The sequence below is a fragment of the Mirounga leonina genome, unplaced genomic scaffold (assembly GCF_011800145.1).
Source record: "Mirounga leonina isolate KUSES-001 unplaced genomic scaffold, KU_Mleo_1.0 Mir_129, whole genome shotgun sequence".
Taxonomy (NCBI): Eukaryota; Metazoa; Chordata; class Mammalia; order Carnivora; family Phocidae; genus Mirounga; species Mirounga leonina.
The window spans coordinates 40,737,041-40,754,470 of record NW_023270323.1 but is presented as its reverse complement, the minus strand read 5'-3'; the positions used below and the strand labels follow the sequence as shown (position 1 = coordinate 40,754,470).

Here is a 17,430-nt window from a genome sequence, read left to right as displayed (position 1 = left end):
AGGTACTGTATTTTTCAGCTGTAGACGTTCCATTTGAGCCTTTTTTATATCCGTTTCTCTCCTTGTTATGTGATAAGGTCTTCTTCTACCTTCTTGAACGTCTAGAACATGTTTATGACAGGTGTTTTAACAACTTTGTCTTCTGGTACCATCACATCTGTCATTTTTGGGTCTCTTTCTATTCCTTAATTTTTATCTTGATTGTGGGTCATATTTTACAGGTTCTTTGCATTCCTAGTTTTTGTATTTTCGTTTTTTGATTGGATGCTGGATGTTGTTGGTTCCTGGGTTTTGTTGTGTGCCTTTAAATAAGGTTCAATTTATACATTTTCCTGGTGTATAGTTATAGTTACTTGGAACCAGATTGATCCTTTGAAAGGACTGGTCTGGAGCAGCCTTCAGTTTTGGGATGATTCAGCACCACTTGTAAGACTCTTTTGAGGATTCTACCTAAGGCCATGTATGTTAGGTCTTTCTACTGTAGACGGTGGGAGCACAGGGTCTTCCCCAGCCCTGTGGGAGGTCTGGGAATTTCTGCTAACTCCTTTGCAGTGAGTGGTGCCCTCCCTGGACTCTGTCTCCTCTCACACTTAACACAGATAAGTCCTTGGCCAATGACTAGGGAGTCACTTTGTGGATTTCCAGATATCTCTCTGTGTAGCTCCCCCCTTGCTGGTATTTTGTCCCACAAATTATAGTCACTTTTGCCTCCTTGAACTACAGCCTCTGTCCTTTCCAACTCAGCAAGACCACTGGGCTCGGTTTGGGTTCTCCCTCCTGTGCTCTGGCTTGGAACCTGCCTCCGAACAGTGAGCTGGGATCACCCTAGGGCTTCTGTCCTGTCTCCTTTTTCTCAGCGGTCATGGTCCTGTGTTGCCTGTTGTCTAGTGTGTGACAGCCATCATTTCAGATAATTGGTCCAGTTTTCTGGTTTTTCAGAGGGGAAATCTGATTTCTCTAACTCTATCTTGGTTGGCAGCAGAACTCTATCTCCTCTTTTTTCCCCTCTACTATTTATTTTTTCCCTACTAAAAAAGGACTCCTAGAGGTAACAACATATAATTAACACAGCAGACCTTTTAAAATCAAACTTTTAATAGAAATTAAGCTTTCTTGTAGTTTTAACATCCTAAATATTCCCTATTGTAAATAACAGTGGCGTATGTTAAATACTTTCAATTATATTTTAATATATGAGGAAAGAAATTATGATACAGTACCAGAAGATGATAAGGTGACCTCTTTGACACCTCTCCACCAAGATTATATAGCCCTCTATGTGGGTGTGATTGTTTTTTCCCTCACTTTCAGGACTTGTAGCCAATTAAAAATAGTGGTTGGCTATAAAGTTACATTATTTTTCTCCTAATTTCATTCTAACTTGAACTTATTTATAGTCTTATGGATCAGTCAGAGAATTGTGAAACTTTAGAGCTGAAAGAAGCCGTGGGAGACCACTTGGTCCAGTGTTGTCATTATGCAGATGATGGGACTGAGAGCCAGAGAGGAGGGGACAGCGCGAGGACAACACGGGGCTCTCACAGAGCCACACTGCCTTCCCTGCCTTGAAACTGTCACCATCTTGTGGCCTCTTGGTAGAGGAGGACGGTGGGACACACATTCAGGGGCGGAAATGGCCAGTTCTTTCATACAAGTGGGAATTTATGCAGAGAGGTTTTTTCCCCCCAGTGTAAATACTATCATATAAACAAGAATGGTTGTATGGACTCATCTAAAATAAAACAGCCATTTTTTCTTCATTCCTTTTTTGAAAAGAACCTAGCGAGAATAAGATTGGACAAATGGACTGAGGTAAAAGACTCACTACAGTAATTTTTGTTGATCTGGGGATAGTTATTAAATACGTTAGGTTTGATGTTTCTCTGTTCCGTGTGGCAGAGGCGGGTAGCGCGCTGAGGCCGCAGAGCCAGTGGACTCTCGGGAGTTCTGAGGACAGAAGTCGGGCTGAGGAGGGCGCTGCGGAGGGGCGCGGGGAGGAGCGGGGGCAGAGTGGGTGAGGAGGCCGTGGCCGTGGGGGGCCGCCTAGAGTGCCGGGGAGGGGCGGGAAGGGGAGGCGGGAGGAGCCACCAGCTGGAGAGCAGGGAGGCCTTCCCGGTGAGGCCAGTTCTCTGGCGGGAGTCCTTGCCCTCGCACCCCTCGAAGTCCGGCTTGGAGAATTTGTCACGGAGGGCTGCGTGGAGGCAGGAGAGCCCGCGCTCGTCTTCCTGGGAGGCGCTGTCGCGGGGGGAGTGGGCGGCAGGGTGCTCCCCGCGGGCGGGGACACCAGCGCCTCTGGGCCGGCTCCTGAGGAGGTGGCTCGGGACGGTGGCAGGGGGCACCCGGCCTAAAGCTCCTGTGTCGTCTTCCTCTAAGTGAAACAGCCGCTGAGTCATTTCCATGCAAACCAGAAATGACGATGAGTGTTCCTCGTAGGATCCAAGGAAAACTTTCCAGGCCTTGTTCAGCAACCCATGCGGGCAGAGAATTGGGCCTGACTCCAACCTGTGAGGGTCTGTTGCCATCATTGGAGCCGCTTCTGCTTCTCAGAACTGTCTAGTTTCCCTCTCCGCACGCCACCCCCCGACCAGCACCCACCCCCCCACCCTCCCTCCCCTTTTTTCCTCCTGTTTTCTTTGTGAATTAGGAAGAAAACAGAAGGTGGTCCTGGGCCAGGACAAAAGTAGGAAGAATGGGCAGTCCACTAACCCCAGGTCCGTTACCCTGAACATCTTGTCCGTTTTATCTTTAAGATTACTCTTTGGTGGTTGGGTCACACACGTTTGCTGAGCAGCTCTTCGTAAAGCTAATTGGACTTCTGTGCCTCTGCGTATTCGGGCTTCTCTCCCCTCGTTCGTTCTCAGGGAAGTCCTGTGGGACTCAGTGAAGAGCTCGGGCTTGGGCTTGACTACCTGGTTCAAGTCCCAGCTCTACCACTTGATGACTGTCATTTAGCTCCCCATGCCTCAGTTTCCTTATTTATAAAGTGGGGGTTATAATAATGCCTGTCCTGACAGAGTTGTTGTATTAAGTGAGTTTAAGGCACCTTAAATAATTTTTGGTGCAGATGAAGTTTCTCCATAAAAGTTACCCATAGAATTAGGAGTAGTTGTTGAATTATTCTACATTGACATTATTTAAGTTGTCTGCAAACCTCAAGTTTCAAATGATGACTTGTTTTCCAAGAGTAGTGCTTACAGTAATAGAATCTCTGCCAAATAAAATGACAAGGAAAGACTGCGTGTTGGCAGATTTTTTCTTTTATTTTAAAGGAAGTGTCAGTAGTTTAGCTTAATTAAATAATTGTCTTGCAAACATTGTTATCTATAAATGAATGCTGGGTAAGTTCTAAGAGCAAAATTATTTCATTTTTCCCAATGGGAGAGCACTCTTGGGTTTTTTGACTTTTTGCTTGTTTTTAATGTGCATTTAAAGAAACTGACTCCCACTCAAAAAACTAATTTATTGTATTTTCAGTTTTATAAACTGAACCGTATTAAAATTCGAGTTCTTTAGCGCTATCTTTACCTTGCATTTGTTTTCTTAGGTAGCTGTGTTAAGGAGGACTGCATTTTCTCTTTATTTTTTGTAATCCCTGTGGTGTCAAATAAGAATTGGAGGACGTGTATCATAGGTCTTCAGTTTAGGCCTTTTGATTTCATATACCAACTTCTGATTTGGCCATTTATGTTTGTGAATTGTGGTTACATATATTGTTTCTTGAGTTCATGTAGTCTCTCTTAAAAATATTAGGGATTTTTTGAAGGTTTTCTTCTTAGAATTTTAATAATTCAGGGTTCCTCTTTTCACATACAAGTTTTAAGCTATTAACACTTTGTGAAAATTGGAAATAGATCATCTGGAACAGTTGGGGACCTCTGATACAACATATCTGGATACCTATGTGTTGAAAGATACATTTTGTAATACCATATTTACATATTTAAATTGCTTTGTTTCTGTTATTGTTAAGTCATTTGAGCCATTTAAGAAAAAAATGCTTAATTTTCACATTTTACAAGAAGACTTATACGGGAACAGTCTTACATAAACAAAGGTATTTTAGATAGATAGATAGATAATTAGATACTAGAACTTTAGATCAGACTTTAATAAAACTTCATCACTTTCTGCATTAGCTGTTGCTAGACTTTAGCTTGCGGAATGCATTTATTCCATATACAACACATAACTTCCTCAAATCTTCAGAGTACATTCCTTTGGTTTTACAGCTGCCCCACTAAGAGGCCTGATTCATCTGTAACTGCTCTTTTATCATCTGTGTTTAAGGAAGACAGCAAGGCAGAATCTAGTTGTGTATTGTAGGGAGTTAGTGTATCTTTGGTGTATAGAACCTGTTCAGTTCCTATTATTACTTGAAAAATAAACTTGTTTTTTTAAGTTGTTATCCTAGAAAATGAAAGTGCGTGAAATACATACCTCCACATCCTGGGGCAGGTCAGGAGTAGGCAGGAAGGGAAGTTTCATTTCTTCTCCTTTAACCTTGATGGGCCTTCGGGGGGGGGGTGGTTGCTGATTGACTCTTGACAGTCTGCCTCAAGGGACTTTGTGCTTAGATTCTGACCTTGAGGTGCAGAAATCGGTCCTTTGCTCCTTGGTGGTCCAGGAGCAGAGGGTCATAGGGTCGGTGTTGACAGCGTACTATTTAATTTCTTTCAAGGAGCTTCTGTACGTCTTTGCTGTACTCCTTGAATTTGTTAAGGTGATTTTTTTTTGTTTTTTAACTGCCCATGATGTTGATGGCTGCCTCAGAGCATCCTGGAAGATTCATTTCACTTTTGATGGGGACCCCTTTTGCAGAGCCTGCCATTAGGATCATTGTCCGAGAACTCCCTGGGCGTGTCTCCAGTTCCGCTGTTGAGGAGATGTGTGCTGTGGGAACTCTCAACTGTGCTGTTCCCAGGAATTTTGAGCGTTTCCAGGCACGGTCATTTGCACTTAGGCCTGTCCCCACACCGGCAATGTTGGCCACCCGCGAGATGGCACTGTTGGGACCGTGAGTGCATCCGTAATGTCTTTCTCTTATTTGCTAGGCAGAAGATGGTGTTAGTGATTGCGAGCTGCCGGCTAGCACCCTTGCAGAGCAGGAGTCAGTGAGTGCGGTTCAGCTTCCGGTCCTGTGAGTCTGATGCCTTCCCTCCATGTTTTGGCATCACTGCCAAACACATGCATTGAAATCCTTCATGATCATCAGTTTGTCAGATGATTCTATTGTTGCAAAGAGTCTGTCCAGGTCCTTCGTATCTTTTTTTTTTTTTTGTCACCTTAGTGTATGTCCATTGTGATGGGGACAGAGGCATTGAGGTTGGAAGAAGGCACGACTGTAATCAAGGCCAGACTAGCGACTTGAGGTGTAGGGAAGGAGCACAAGCTCGCCAGAGGGCAAGCTTTCGCAGGATGCTGGTGGCGTCAGCCCTGTGCTACGTGAGCGGTCGTTCAGCCAGTGAACTTTGGGCCCAGTCCTGGGGTGCCGCGTGTGTTTTCAACAGCTTACTCGTTATTTAATGTATTTATTTACTTGTGGATTGCTTTATAGTGTGGTGTGCTGTTGCTGTGTGCCACACGTGTGTCACAGGGTTCGAGCAAGTTGTCCCTTTGCTTGCACGGTGCCTCACCCAAGTCTGAGCCCCTGAAGTGCAACAGACCAGTGGGGTGGCTGGCAAAAGGTGGGCAATCTCGGGAGCACCTTTTCTGCTGTCCTCCGCTCCCTGGGAGTGAGTCCTGCGCCCTGAGCAAGACCGTGGGCATGGCCAGGAGACAGGCAGAGAACGCCGTGGAGAGGAGGTCCCACCCGTTGGCACTGGACTGTGGAATTGGGCCTCCACCACCATCAGACTCAGTTGTGTGGCCTGTAACGGAGAGGGGTGACTCGGAGCGTCTGACCTGGTCTGTTGGCGAACGGTCGGTAACGCTTTACGGCTGGGACCAAAAGACAGACCTGTTGCACATCTTCCTGTATCTGCATCTACTTTGTTTGCTGTTGTTGAGTGAGGCCCTCACATTTGCTGTATCGTTCAAGTCCTTCACTCTTCAATCCAGTGTCATGGCCAGAAATTCTGTGTGTACGAAAGAGCACTTCAGTGTTAGAGTCCTTGAGGTAACGTGTGGCTGCGTACGTGGCCGACTGCGGTGGTCACGGCATCATCCCTTCATGTGACGAACGTGGAGATTCCGCCCCAAGTGGGATAGCCAGGCACTCGCTCCCTTTGTCGAAAAGTACTTCTGCACGTTCCCACTGTAGTTAAAATACCACAAGGAGACTAGCTTTGGATATGTGAGGTTACTGCTTGTGGTCCCAGGTCCTCTGCCCCTTTACCTAGAGACAGCCTGCTTGTAGTTCTGGAGTGGAAACTTGTATGAAAGGTGAGAACGAGAAAGGAGGATCCTTAATGGCAAATATAAGTGAATTTGAACTTAATCTGCCCATATTCAGGTTTATGTAATACTGCTTTTCTGGTTTCCTTATAAAATGTTGTCTTTCACTTGGCTACTAGTCAGGGGTATTCTGCTAAGAGATTCCACATCTAATAAATCCAAGGTAAGGAGGACTGCAGTAGGTTAGACTGTTTTCCCCTCAGTGGGTGGATGAGTTTATCCTCTCAGAATCTCCAGAGCCCCAGCATTTATTAAGAGCTGAATTTAATTCCAACATTTTTAGGTTCAAGAAAAACACTTACCATTGAAATAAAATTGTTGGAAAAAATGATTTTTCTTAAGGAAACCTGATTCTTAAGCATGGAAATGGAAACCTTTAAATTCCATGTAGTTAAGTTACGGGCTTTGGGGTCAATAATTATGATTTGGATAATTATCATAAATGTCACAGCAAGTGACTGAGTTGTAGATTTTTCTTTATCCCATGAAATAATCAAAAAAAAAAGAAATAATCATAGATACATGACTACATAACTAATCGATTCTGCATTAGGGCGATCACTAAAGATCACGTAAATCTTTCCCACGGTAAATTGATATAGCACCGAACCTATTAAGCCCTCCGTTGTGTCTGACCGCCTCCCCTCCCCCCACCTCAGGCTTGGTTCAGGGTTTTTACTTTTATGGTGTATGATAAATGAGCTGTTTACTAATTTTGTGTTGAAGTGAAATAGAAATTTGGATTATTGGAATTTATTATTTGGGGGCATCTGGCTCATCCTTGTTTTTGTTTGTTAAACAGGAAAAGGACCAGCGCAGCCTAGACATAAACACTGCCAAGTGCATGTTGGGACTGTTATTAGGAAAAATCTGGCCCCTTTTTCCAGTTTTTCACCAATTCTTAGAGGTACCAAATTGTTATTTTATGGAATGTATGTTTGCTTGCTTAGAACTACCAAGTATACTTTATTTAACCGTTTCACATAATTTTCTGTTTGTTGTACTTTTCTGCCTGTAGGAGTGATGGTGACGTAATCACTGTCCGTGAGCAGTTCCCCGTTTTCTCTGGGTGTGTCTGGGTGGGGGGGGTGTACGTGCCGCATCACTTCCCGTGTGGGTGCACCCGAGACAGCCACGACTCTGTCCTTTCCGCTCTCTTGCCCCAGTGGAAAAACTTGACCTCCGTTAGGATTTCCTGCTCTGTATAACAGTAGTAAAACAAGATTCACTTTTTTGTGTGGCTATAGGTGAATTTCCGCTTTTATGAAGCAAAGGTTAAAAAACAGCCATCTGCCTTCTTATTAAAAGAAGTTTGTCCTGTATTGTTATCTACTCTTATCCCCAAGAATATGGGCACCTAGGTCAATGCAGGTGGTAGGCACACCTGCAGCCTCTCCCTCAGTTTCTGTTTTATGTTTGCATTAGAAAAAAATCCAGCGCTTGACTCCACTGTGGTTTGTTTGCTGGAAGTATTAATGATCAAACATTTTGAGCTGCTGGTTATCAGGAGCTGGTTTTGATGCCGTGTGATACTGTAGGACCTGGAAGTAGCTGAGATGTAAGTTTGAGCTCCTGGGTTGGTCACAGATGGCATCCTTCTTGCCCTGCAGACCCAAACCCCTTAAAAAGTGCCCTTTGCCTAAAAGGATGAGTGAGGGTCCTGGGTCTTTGAGAAAAGCTTGGGCCCTACCCTGACTCCAGCTTCACTCTTGTCATAATCTTTCTTAGAATGCACTTTATGCATCCAGAAAAACTTTCAGCTGATCTGATTCTTTGAGGACTGTTATTAAAAATTGCTTTTAACGTTACTAACCAGGACTCCTCAAGACGTGTCTAAAAACTAGTTTTACTTATAAGAAGCGTTTGTTGACATGACAGTCTGTGTCTACAAATGATCTGTTCTCATTTCTCTGGCCATCCCGTGAAATGTTAGCTTTCTTTGGAAAACGAGTAGAAATAGGTCCTTGTTCTCAGAGTGGAGCAGAATTTGAGCCCCAGTGCAAGGAGCTTTTTAGCTGAAAGGCCTTGCCACAAGCAAGTCTGACTTTGCACGATTCCAGGAGCATCTTCAACTGTTTCCATGACTGATGTTTGCTTTGAGTTGCTTCGAAAGTTAAACTTGTAGTCTGTGCTTTATTCTGTCTTTTACATTAGTTTGCTTTTTTCTTTTCAAAGGACACAGGAACCTTTCATTTGAGCTTCTCTTGTGTTTGCGTCCTCAAAACCATGGGCTCAGCTCTCTCTGCTTTTTACGTACTCGTATTGTTTCTCAGTGTTCCTGATTTTTAGTGGGTAGGATTTAAAAACTGTTGAATCTGGGCTTTATTTTTCAGTTTTTATACAGGAATTGTGTACTTTAAAAAAAATACCTATGGCATATTTCTTGTCTGAGAGGAATAGGAAAACTACTTCATGGGTCTTCTAATTTACTACTTTTATGATCAGTAGGATTAGAACAGTAACTTTCTTCAACGGCTAGAGCACCTAGTTCTGAGACCGCTGGTAGCCCTTAGTAAGTTCCTGGAGAGTAACTCCTTGTTGTGTGTACTTGACAGTGAGCATGCTGGTCAGGGCAGGGATTATTAATGGGAGCTACTCTTTATTTAGCACCTGCTTTCTGCCAAGCACTGAATGAAGTACTTTACATAAATTACCTCTTTTAATTCTTGCAGGATCTCTATGAAGTAGGTTAATTATCTCTCTCTCTCTCTCTTTTTTAATAAAAGGGCTTTTGCAGTCTAGAAATTTCACTTCTAGGGATAAAAATCATGTTTCTTTGATGTGCTTGTCATTTTGTGTTGAGCCCTCATAATATTTTTCTAATGGAAATTGTCATCCTTAAGTTCTACTCTTGCTCTCTCTCATCCTTCTCCTAGATTGGTGCTTAACATACCTCAGATGGAAAGAGTTAACCTTCATGAACTTTATTAAGTTGATTCATACAGCAGTTGAAACCGTGCCATTTGTTAATTGTAAGTGTCAGTAATTCATATTACTTTTCCCTCCATCAGCAATCAAAATACAAAGTTATTAACAAAGACCAGTGGTGCAATGTGCTAGAGTTTAGCAGGACAATTAACCTTGACCTCAGCAACTACGACGAAGATGGAGCGTGTAAGTACCGGCGCTGGGCGCTCTCACACACACACCCCAGCCCCGCCCCGCCCTAGCCCCGCCCCCAGCCCCCGCCCCCGCCCCGCCCTAGCCCCGCCCCCAGCCCCGCTCCGCCCCCGCCCCCGCCCCCGCCCCCGCCCGACGCCGTCCATCCGCACACCGTCCTCACTGGCAAGAGCCTTAGCCGCTTTGTTTTCCGTTTCTCTGCAGGGCCAGTTTTGTTGGACGAGTTTGTGGAGTGGTATAAAGACAAACAGATGTCCTAGGACTTTATGCATAGCAGCGAGAGAGTCACTGTTACCACAGATATGTCAACCATTAGCCATAAATTGCTGTTTGTATCGAAGCGCATGCTGCTTTTCTTGCACTGTCTCCCCTTGCAGGGACGTCGTGGTGTTTGCTGTTGAATGGGCCAGCTCTGCTTGCTGTGTAGCATTGTTCTCTTGGAAGGCTGCTTCGCAGTTTGTATTTACACTACAGATTGGTGAATTCGCCAACGTCCTCACTGTGATGATGTGTATATTGCTGTTTAAATTTTGTATATGTGTATAAAAAGAAAAAGCTTCACCTAGAGATTATTTCTGCAAAACTGTATTGTAAAAATAATTTTTGTGGCATATTTCTAGTCCCTTTTTTCAAATGAACCAGTTATACTTTATTAGGTCTCCAATGTAGCATTTCAGAACACAAGAGAGAACAACTGTTACCATAAGCGAATGTTGCCAGAATTAACCTCATTGTTTTAAGAGGCCAACTTTTGGAAGGAGGTGGGAATCAGAACTTTTCAGAGGCGTATGCCAAATATAATTTGGTTTACTTAAATAAGAGTGTTTTTAAATGATGAAAGGTACAATTATTTGAACATCCAGACATGTACCGTGCCACAAATCATTTCCACCACGCAAGGTGTAGGTTTTTATTCTCTGATGTTAAAACCGTAGTAGTTTGAATATAGGTACAAATGAACAAATTAAAATTGCACCTTTTTAAAATGAGTTTGAAACTCGTAAACTTCCTTTACTGTTTTGTTCCCCCCCCCCCCCTTTTGCCTTCTCCTGGTCAGTGTTGGGTCTGCTGATGCTTCCCGTGCCATTCTAAGTAACATTGATTTTTGCCTCCTCTGTGGAAACCTAACGGTTCGCTGGCAATTTGTAACCGCAGAGCACTTTTAGTTGTGGTTTGGATTTTTAGTTAAGCTTTTGTGGTGTCTAATCTTCTAGTTTTTCGGAAAAACTATAAGTGAGAGGTGTTTTGTTTTGTTTTGTTTTCTTTCTTTCATGCTAGGCTTTTCCTGGCAGAATGTCCATTGCAGGCAGTGGACACGAAACCACCAGCATTGAGCTCACTTTGTCACACAGTAGGACCTTTCCTGGAGGGGCCGCTCGTCATTCATTACCTAAGTAATTTGTACAGAAAGGTGATAGCCATTATTTATGTGGATGAGATAACAAGAGTAAACAAGATGGTATTTTTAGGTTTGTATTTTATGTCTTTTTTTTTTTTTTTCCCTTGCCTTACCCTTCTTGAGGAAATGTATAAGTAACATGTTTTCCCCTCAACTATCTGGTGCTATTGAATGACTAATTTAATCCCTAAAGTTTTGTGAAAACATAAAAGTCTAGTGATTTAAACCGAGTAAAAAGCTAATGGTGCATTTGAACAGGTGAATGCTGCAGGTATGAGCAAGATCCATGATGGAATAATGATTGGAAGAGGTTTGGGTTATTGCAAAATCTGGCCAAAAAATCTTTTGGACTAAATGTGAACCTTTAAATGGCATTAAATGAGTAAAGCACACAGACAATGCTACTCCTGACCACTATTTCACAGTTTCTTTGCAAACAGTGTTCAGATTTTCATATTATTTTTTCCCTAACTGAACCACCAAAGACAGAAATTTTGTATGTATATACGGTGTGTGTGCATATACAAAATCATGATATGGTAGAATGAAATCACTTCCTTTTTCTACCAAACAGAAAGGTTTGGTTTGCTGTGAAATAAACCAGAAGTGTGAAAAACTCTGTAGTGATTAAGCAGACTTAATCATTCCTTGCTTAGGAATGGTAGACTCGCCTCTACCTTACAACTTCATACCAGTTTGCACAAGTTAATATCCGAAGAGAATAGAAGATGTTGATGGCAAGCACAGCTCTTGGGACCGAGGTGTTGCAAGGGGTTCCATCCCAGCAGGTGCCTGGTATTCCAGTGGCGATGGGCCAGAGGCAGGTGTGCATTTGTGAAGAACTTGATTCGTTTTCAGAAGTATCCCGTAAAGTTAAAAAAGAAAAAAATCACACTTTAAGGGCAACAGTTCTTAGATTCGATCAACTCTAGTTTTGTTTAAACAAATATAAATCATAGGTGAAATTATTTTAAAAGTTATGGATGGTTAGGAACTGGAGAATGTTTTGAAACACTAATAAGCACAGTTAATCGTAACATAAAGGGATTGTTACAGGGAGATGTTACATTTCAGCCACAGTGAACATTTTGATGATAAGGGGAAAAACCCAAGGAAAACCTCTTCGTGATCTAGAATATGGAAAGTGAATATTCCAAAGTGATGGTAATCTTGTATATTTAGAAGACTCCAAATAATTTTTGAGCTCCCTGGAAAAATAAACCTCCATGACTGTGGAGTGCTTGCCCTTGGTTCTTGATTTTATGCAGTTATTTTTAGGGAGAGGAAAAGGGGCCAAACGAGTAGTAAGATACTTTTCTCTTAAAAATGTCCCTAAGTTACATAAAATTGAGCAGTCATCAGACACTTACTTACTGGCTAATGTTAAAGAAATTAGGGTGCCTTCCTCTGGTTTTTCTTTCTTACCTGTCTACACCCTTTCTGTCTTCCCACTGTGTCTTGAACTACACATCGCAATACTGTGTCATCATGGAATACAACATTTTGGTGTTTACTGGTAGGTCAAATTTCGTGATTTGATTTGCCGTAAACACCCACTGTAATGTTACATGCAGCTTTTTCGAAGCATGAACTCCAAATTAAGTTTTCACAAATCTGACTAGACAAACCTCTAGCTTCTCCTGTAACAACACACATCTGTTGCCTCTCGTCTCCATTTTAACAGTGCTTTTGAAGTTTATACAGAAAGCTTTCCAAGTTAGTTTGTGCCCTTGGTTTTTATTCTTACAACTGCTAAAATACCTCTGTAAGCCTTATCTTTTATTCTTTCATATGTTGTATAATAAATGTATAGAATTCATTGACCAGCTAAATGTTGGGTGTCTGTAAATGAGACCAGAACGTGGGTTGCTTTTTATCATAAGATCTTTTTCCCTGAGGGTTACTGTTAAATGGACAACAGCCAACCTGTAACTGTGAACGCTTCGTGTCGTCAGTAGCTGCATTCCACCCATAGACATGTGCAAGTCCCGTGACTCCAGCTTAACTAAAACCCTGTTAGGCCACCTAACTTGAGTGCCGCAAACTGGTGTTAGGTTTTAATGGAATTGATGTAAAATGATACCCCATAAATAAAAAGTATTTGTGTTTGGTTTCAGAACTGATTTGTGAATTCTTTCTTCTCTTCTTGGGATTTTGCCTCACAAACCACTTAAGGTAGTTTTAAAGTATTTTTTACTTTTTTGTCCCGATCCCCCCCCCCCCCCCCCCCCCCCGCCGCCAAACTCTCTCTATTGGGGAATTTCAAAGCTACAGAAAAAAAAAATGCAGGAATAATATAATGAACTTCAACCCATCTATGTACCTATCACCTAGATTTTCTGCTTGTGAACATTTGCCACCTTTTCTGTGCCACTCTGAGTGTGTATGTGCACTTATGTGCGTGCGTGCGTGTCTGTACATTCGTACACTTCTCTCCGTGGATGCGCTTTTTTCCTGAACTGAAAGTAAATTACATTATGATGCTTCATACCTAGTATTTCGAAACAAAGACATTTTTATAACCACAATACAATGCTCACACTCAAGAAATTTCACATTGATACAATTCTATTCCCTAATATACAGTCTAGATGAAAATCTCTCTATTTGTACCAATATTGGCCTTAATAGCAATTCTATTCATAATCCAGGGAGAAGCACTGTACCTAGCTGTCCTGCCTCTTTAATCTCTTAATCTGGAACAGTTCCAGATATAGTACAAACACTGCTCAGCCAGACAGTGAGTTAAAAATATATACAACCATATGCTGTGTATTTCTAAAACACTGAGCTAACAATTGAGCGCTTGCAATGTGCCGGAGCCAGGCAGAAATGCCCATTTGTACTGCCTCCAGCATCATCCAGTTAGTCTCTAGCGTTTATCAGCCCTGGTTACCACTCTGAATCGTCGCTGATGGCAGGATCTCTGGCACGGAGTGGGTGCCCAGAAAATGCATGTGGAAGGAAGCGAGTCACAAGTTCGTGCTGGGCAGGGAATTGGCAGAACCCGAGAAACCTCACATAAAGATCAGAGAGCCCACAAGGACCGAACCAGACCTTAAGACCCCGAGAAGCTTGAAAGCAAGACAGGAGGCAGAAGACAAGATTCCTAAAACACAGAATCGCCAGGTACCCAGTTTAAATTGGTGATGTAGATGGTCTTTCCACTATAATTTGGACCGAAGCTGGGATCAACTCAAGAAAACACTCTTGCAGAAGCCTACAAAGATGGTAGGTGGAGATAAAGAAAAAGCTTAATTCTATATGGATGGCAAGCAATGAGAGATGGCCAGTGGTAGGACAGGGGACCCAACCTGGGCTACAGCAAAGAGCAGGAATTCACGAGGCACTTCATCCAGCGCTACAAAATAGCAACACGAGGTGGGTTTCTCCGGGCAATACTAGTCCACATAAAAATTCACAAGAGTTGAAATAGAGCTCTCCAGCGGTGTAACAAACAGGATAGACTGGGGAGAGAATAGATCACCAATGCCTGCTACACACACACACACACACACACACACACACACACACACAGCTTGAGGGGCATTGCAGGCAGGCCAATGGCCAATGGGGGGAAGAGGTTACAGGAAGCTTGCTCCAAAGGAAGGGCGTTTTTCAAGACAGCTCTTTGAAATAATGGGACAAAGAGGAAAGTGAACTGAAAAATGGAAAACATTACCCACCGGAAAAGATGGAAGATCACGGAGGCCGCCCTGGGGCTAGAGGAGTGAGGAGGAGAGTTAGCTACTTCTGGACAGCACCTTTCTTGATTTGTTTGAACCCACAGGGAGGCAGGACATGCTCTCCCTGGTGCAACGTGCACCATGTCGTCTGTATGACTCGCTTGAACGTTATCCCCATATCTTCGTGTGAAGAATAACTTCGAGGCAGGAGACGAGAGAAAAGCTGCTGGGATCCCTTCAGAAAAGAATTGCCTGTGAAACTTGGTTACAGCTAGAAAGGGGAAAAACCTAACACATGAGGAAATAATACATAAGCCTTCTGGCCCTGTCTACTGACCTAAGCTCGTAGGGCAGAAGGTAATCCAAAATAGAGAATGTTCACCAGTTTTGGCACATTCAACAGAAAATAGTTTGGTTTATTTCCCACCAGAATTTGTTCCTAATGTTTATCTTCAATTGCCATAACAAAAAATAAAACCATCCCATGCGTACAAGTAAGTATTTGCTTAGAAATTATAGTGAGTGAGTAAGTAGGCTATGCTGAGAATAATAATTGGAAACTGAAAAACATAAATTGTCTATAGTAATTAAATGGAAATTTTTTAAAACATCATTTAAAATGTAATCTCTTCTGAAGAAATGTATTCAGTCTTTTAGAAAAAATTCCTTTGCAATCACTCTCTGAAGCATGTGGGTTGTGAAGAACCGGGGCAATAAGAAAGTAAGCTGAGGGAGGGGTTGGTTTTTTTTGTTTGTTTGTTTTTTTACCTCTGGCACTTTCTAGCAGAGACATCTCAGAATTGCCTAAATTTGAATATCTGAAATTCAAACTAGTGTTCTCTAGAAATCTTGGGATAAATGTAATGATGAGGAGAGCTGCAGCTGTACTCACAACCAGTGAACTAACCACAAAGTTGTGGCCAAATTTCCATAGTATATTAAAAGCCACTGCATTTCGGGGCGCCTGAGTGGCTCAGTCAGTTAAGCGTCCAACTCTTGATCTTGGCTCAGGTCATGATCTCAGGGTCGTGAGATTGAGCCCCACAGCGGGCTCCGTCCTGGGCATGGAACCTGCTTAAAATTCTCTCCCTCTACCCCTCCTCACTTCTCTCTCTCCCCCCCTCTCTAAAAAAAAGCCACTCCATTTTGTGTCTACTTGCTTATTATTTATTTTGGCTTCATTACCCGTGGGGGCTGCTACCGACACCTTCTTGAGAGTGGGACTTGGACAAGAGTTATGACCCCATCACAGATAATCCCAACAGACTAATACATGCCTTTTAGCACCCTATTCTGCATGTCTTAGAGTGCTCATAAATACTTCGAATTCTTATTCCTCCTTTATTCCTCCCATCGAGGTTGATTTTCGTATCTGCAGTATGATCACTATATCAGCAAACTTCAATTGTATGTTAGGCACAACTCTTATGTGAAATTGGGAACACAGGCATTAAAATTTACAAGTGTGCAGAGTGGGGACCGGGATAAATAGAAAATCAACAGATTGAAAAAAATTTGGAAAGGCCTCTGGGCATGGGGGTCTTGTGCCCATTGGGTGTTTGTGGCATGAGCCACTGATAAATAAGTGGTAGACCAGAAAGACACTCGGTTGGTGCCAAGAGTTCCTTTGGAGAGTAGGGCATTATAGGGATAGATGGGGACTCGGCATGGGACGACTCTCAGGGGAATCTAGCAGTGTACTCAAGGATAGCATCTAGGGGCAACAGAGAGGTTGGGCTTTTCAGGACTGGGGAGTTTGTGGTTGTCATCAAGAGATAGCAATATAATTGATGAAAAAATGCCGACAGAAGAAATCTCTCATGAAAAAGGATATGGAATGTACTGAGGCAGCTACATCAAGCATGTTCCTTGGTGAAGGACTGGCTTCCCAGATCCCCAAAGTTCACTCTGGGGATGTCCGACTATAGTTGAAAACTCTCACATAGTGTGAGGCTTCTAGCAAGTGAGAGATGCTCCCTTTTCCCTCTCCTGGAGGTTGGACCCCTCTGCCGTCCTCTGGAGACGGGATGGAAGTAACGGGTGCAGAGCACCGCAGCCCGCTCCCCACAGGAGGGAGACAGGAGGTCAGTCTTCCAGGAGTATCCTTCCCCAGGCCCAGCCACTAGGCATTTTCGTATAAGGGAGGACCCCCACCGGAGGAAGACCCCAAGGTTCTGCAAGGAGAGTGGGAAGCCGAGGTGCTGGGAGGCGAGAAGGGTCAGACAGTGTGGCAGAGAGATTTAGGGGAGGAAAACCTCCAGGGGAAGCGATGAAGCAAGCAGGGCCATGGTGTGGACAGTGCTCGGAAAACAGGGAGTTCACCTACCGACAAATTTCCAGAGACCCCAATCTCAGGTGCAGGGAGAGCTTGCGGGCTAGCAGAGACCATGTGCTCTCCCCACTTGCTCAGAATCGATCCAGCCTCCATACAGCATGTTTTTCTGTGCCGTCCGATTGTCAAAATCTTTGCAGCTAAGCAGTCGCATGACTTAGGTCTGCCCCCTACCCCACCGCCACCCTCCCTGTGAAAAGAGTAAGTTGCTAGAAGACACCTGCAACCATCTCCCTCTTGCTCCAGCATGGAAATTTGGGGATATAAAGGAGCAGACTTTTATGGGTCTTTGAGGCCAAGTGCTTTTTGAATTCTGACCACAATGAGATGACATTGTGGGTGACAGACCCATGACAGTGAACAAGAAAAGAAATCAGACTTTCTGGTTCAACACAATCATCTCGGCTACTTTATACACTCATGTCATGTGTGTACTCATGGATTTTGTTTCGAGAGTTGATTGCTAGCAAACCGTAATGGATTCAAGGGATGTAGCCAGG

The 17,430-nt window shown here is 43.3% G+C and overlaps 1 protein-coding gene across 7 annotated transcripts in view; it reads left to right on the top strand.

Moving 5' to 3' along the window:
- DCUN1D4 (defective in cullin neddylation 1 domain containing 4) overlaps positions 1–13,031 on the top strand; it is a 69,402-nt gene extending 56,371 nt beyond the window's left edge. For 4 of the 7 annotated variants that reach the window (XM_035005006.1, XM_035005009.1, XM_035005010.1 and 1 more), the window contains 3 exons: positions 7,196–7,300; positions 9,405–9,507; positions 9,718–13,031. In XM_035005006.1, the coding sequence (XP_034860897.1) occupies positions 7,196–7,300; positions 9,405–9,507; positions 9,718–9,773 (264 nt within the window). In that variant the 3' untranslated portion in view covers positions 9,774–13,031. The other 3 variants (XR_004679224.1, XM_035005007.1, XM_035005008.1) reach the window with 3 other exon arrangements.
- The last annotated feature ends 4,399 nt before the right edge of the window (positions 13,032–17,430 follow it).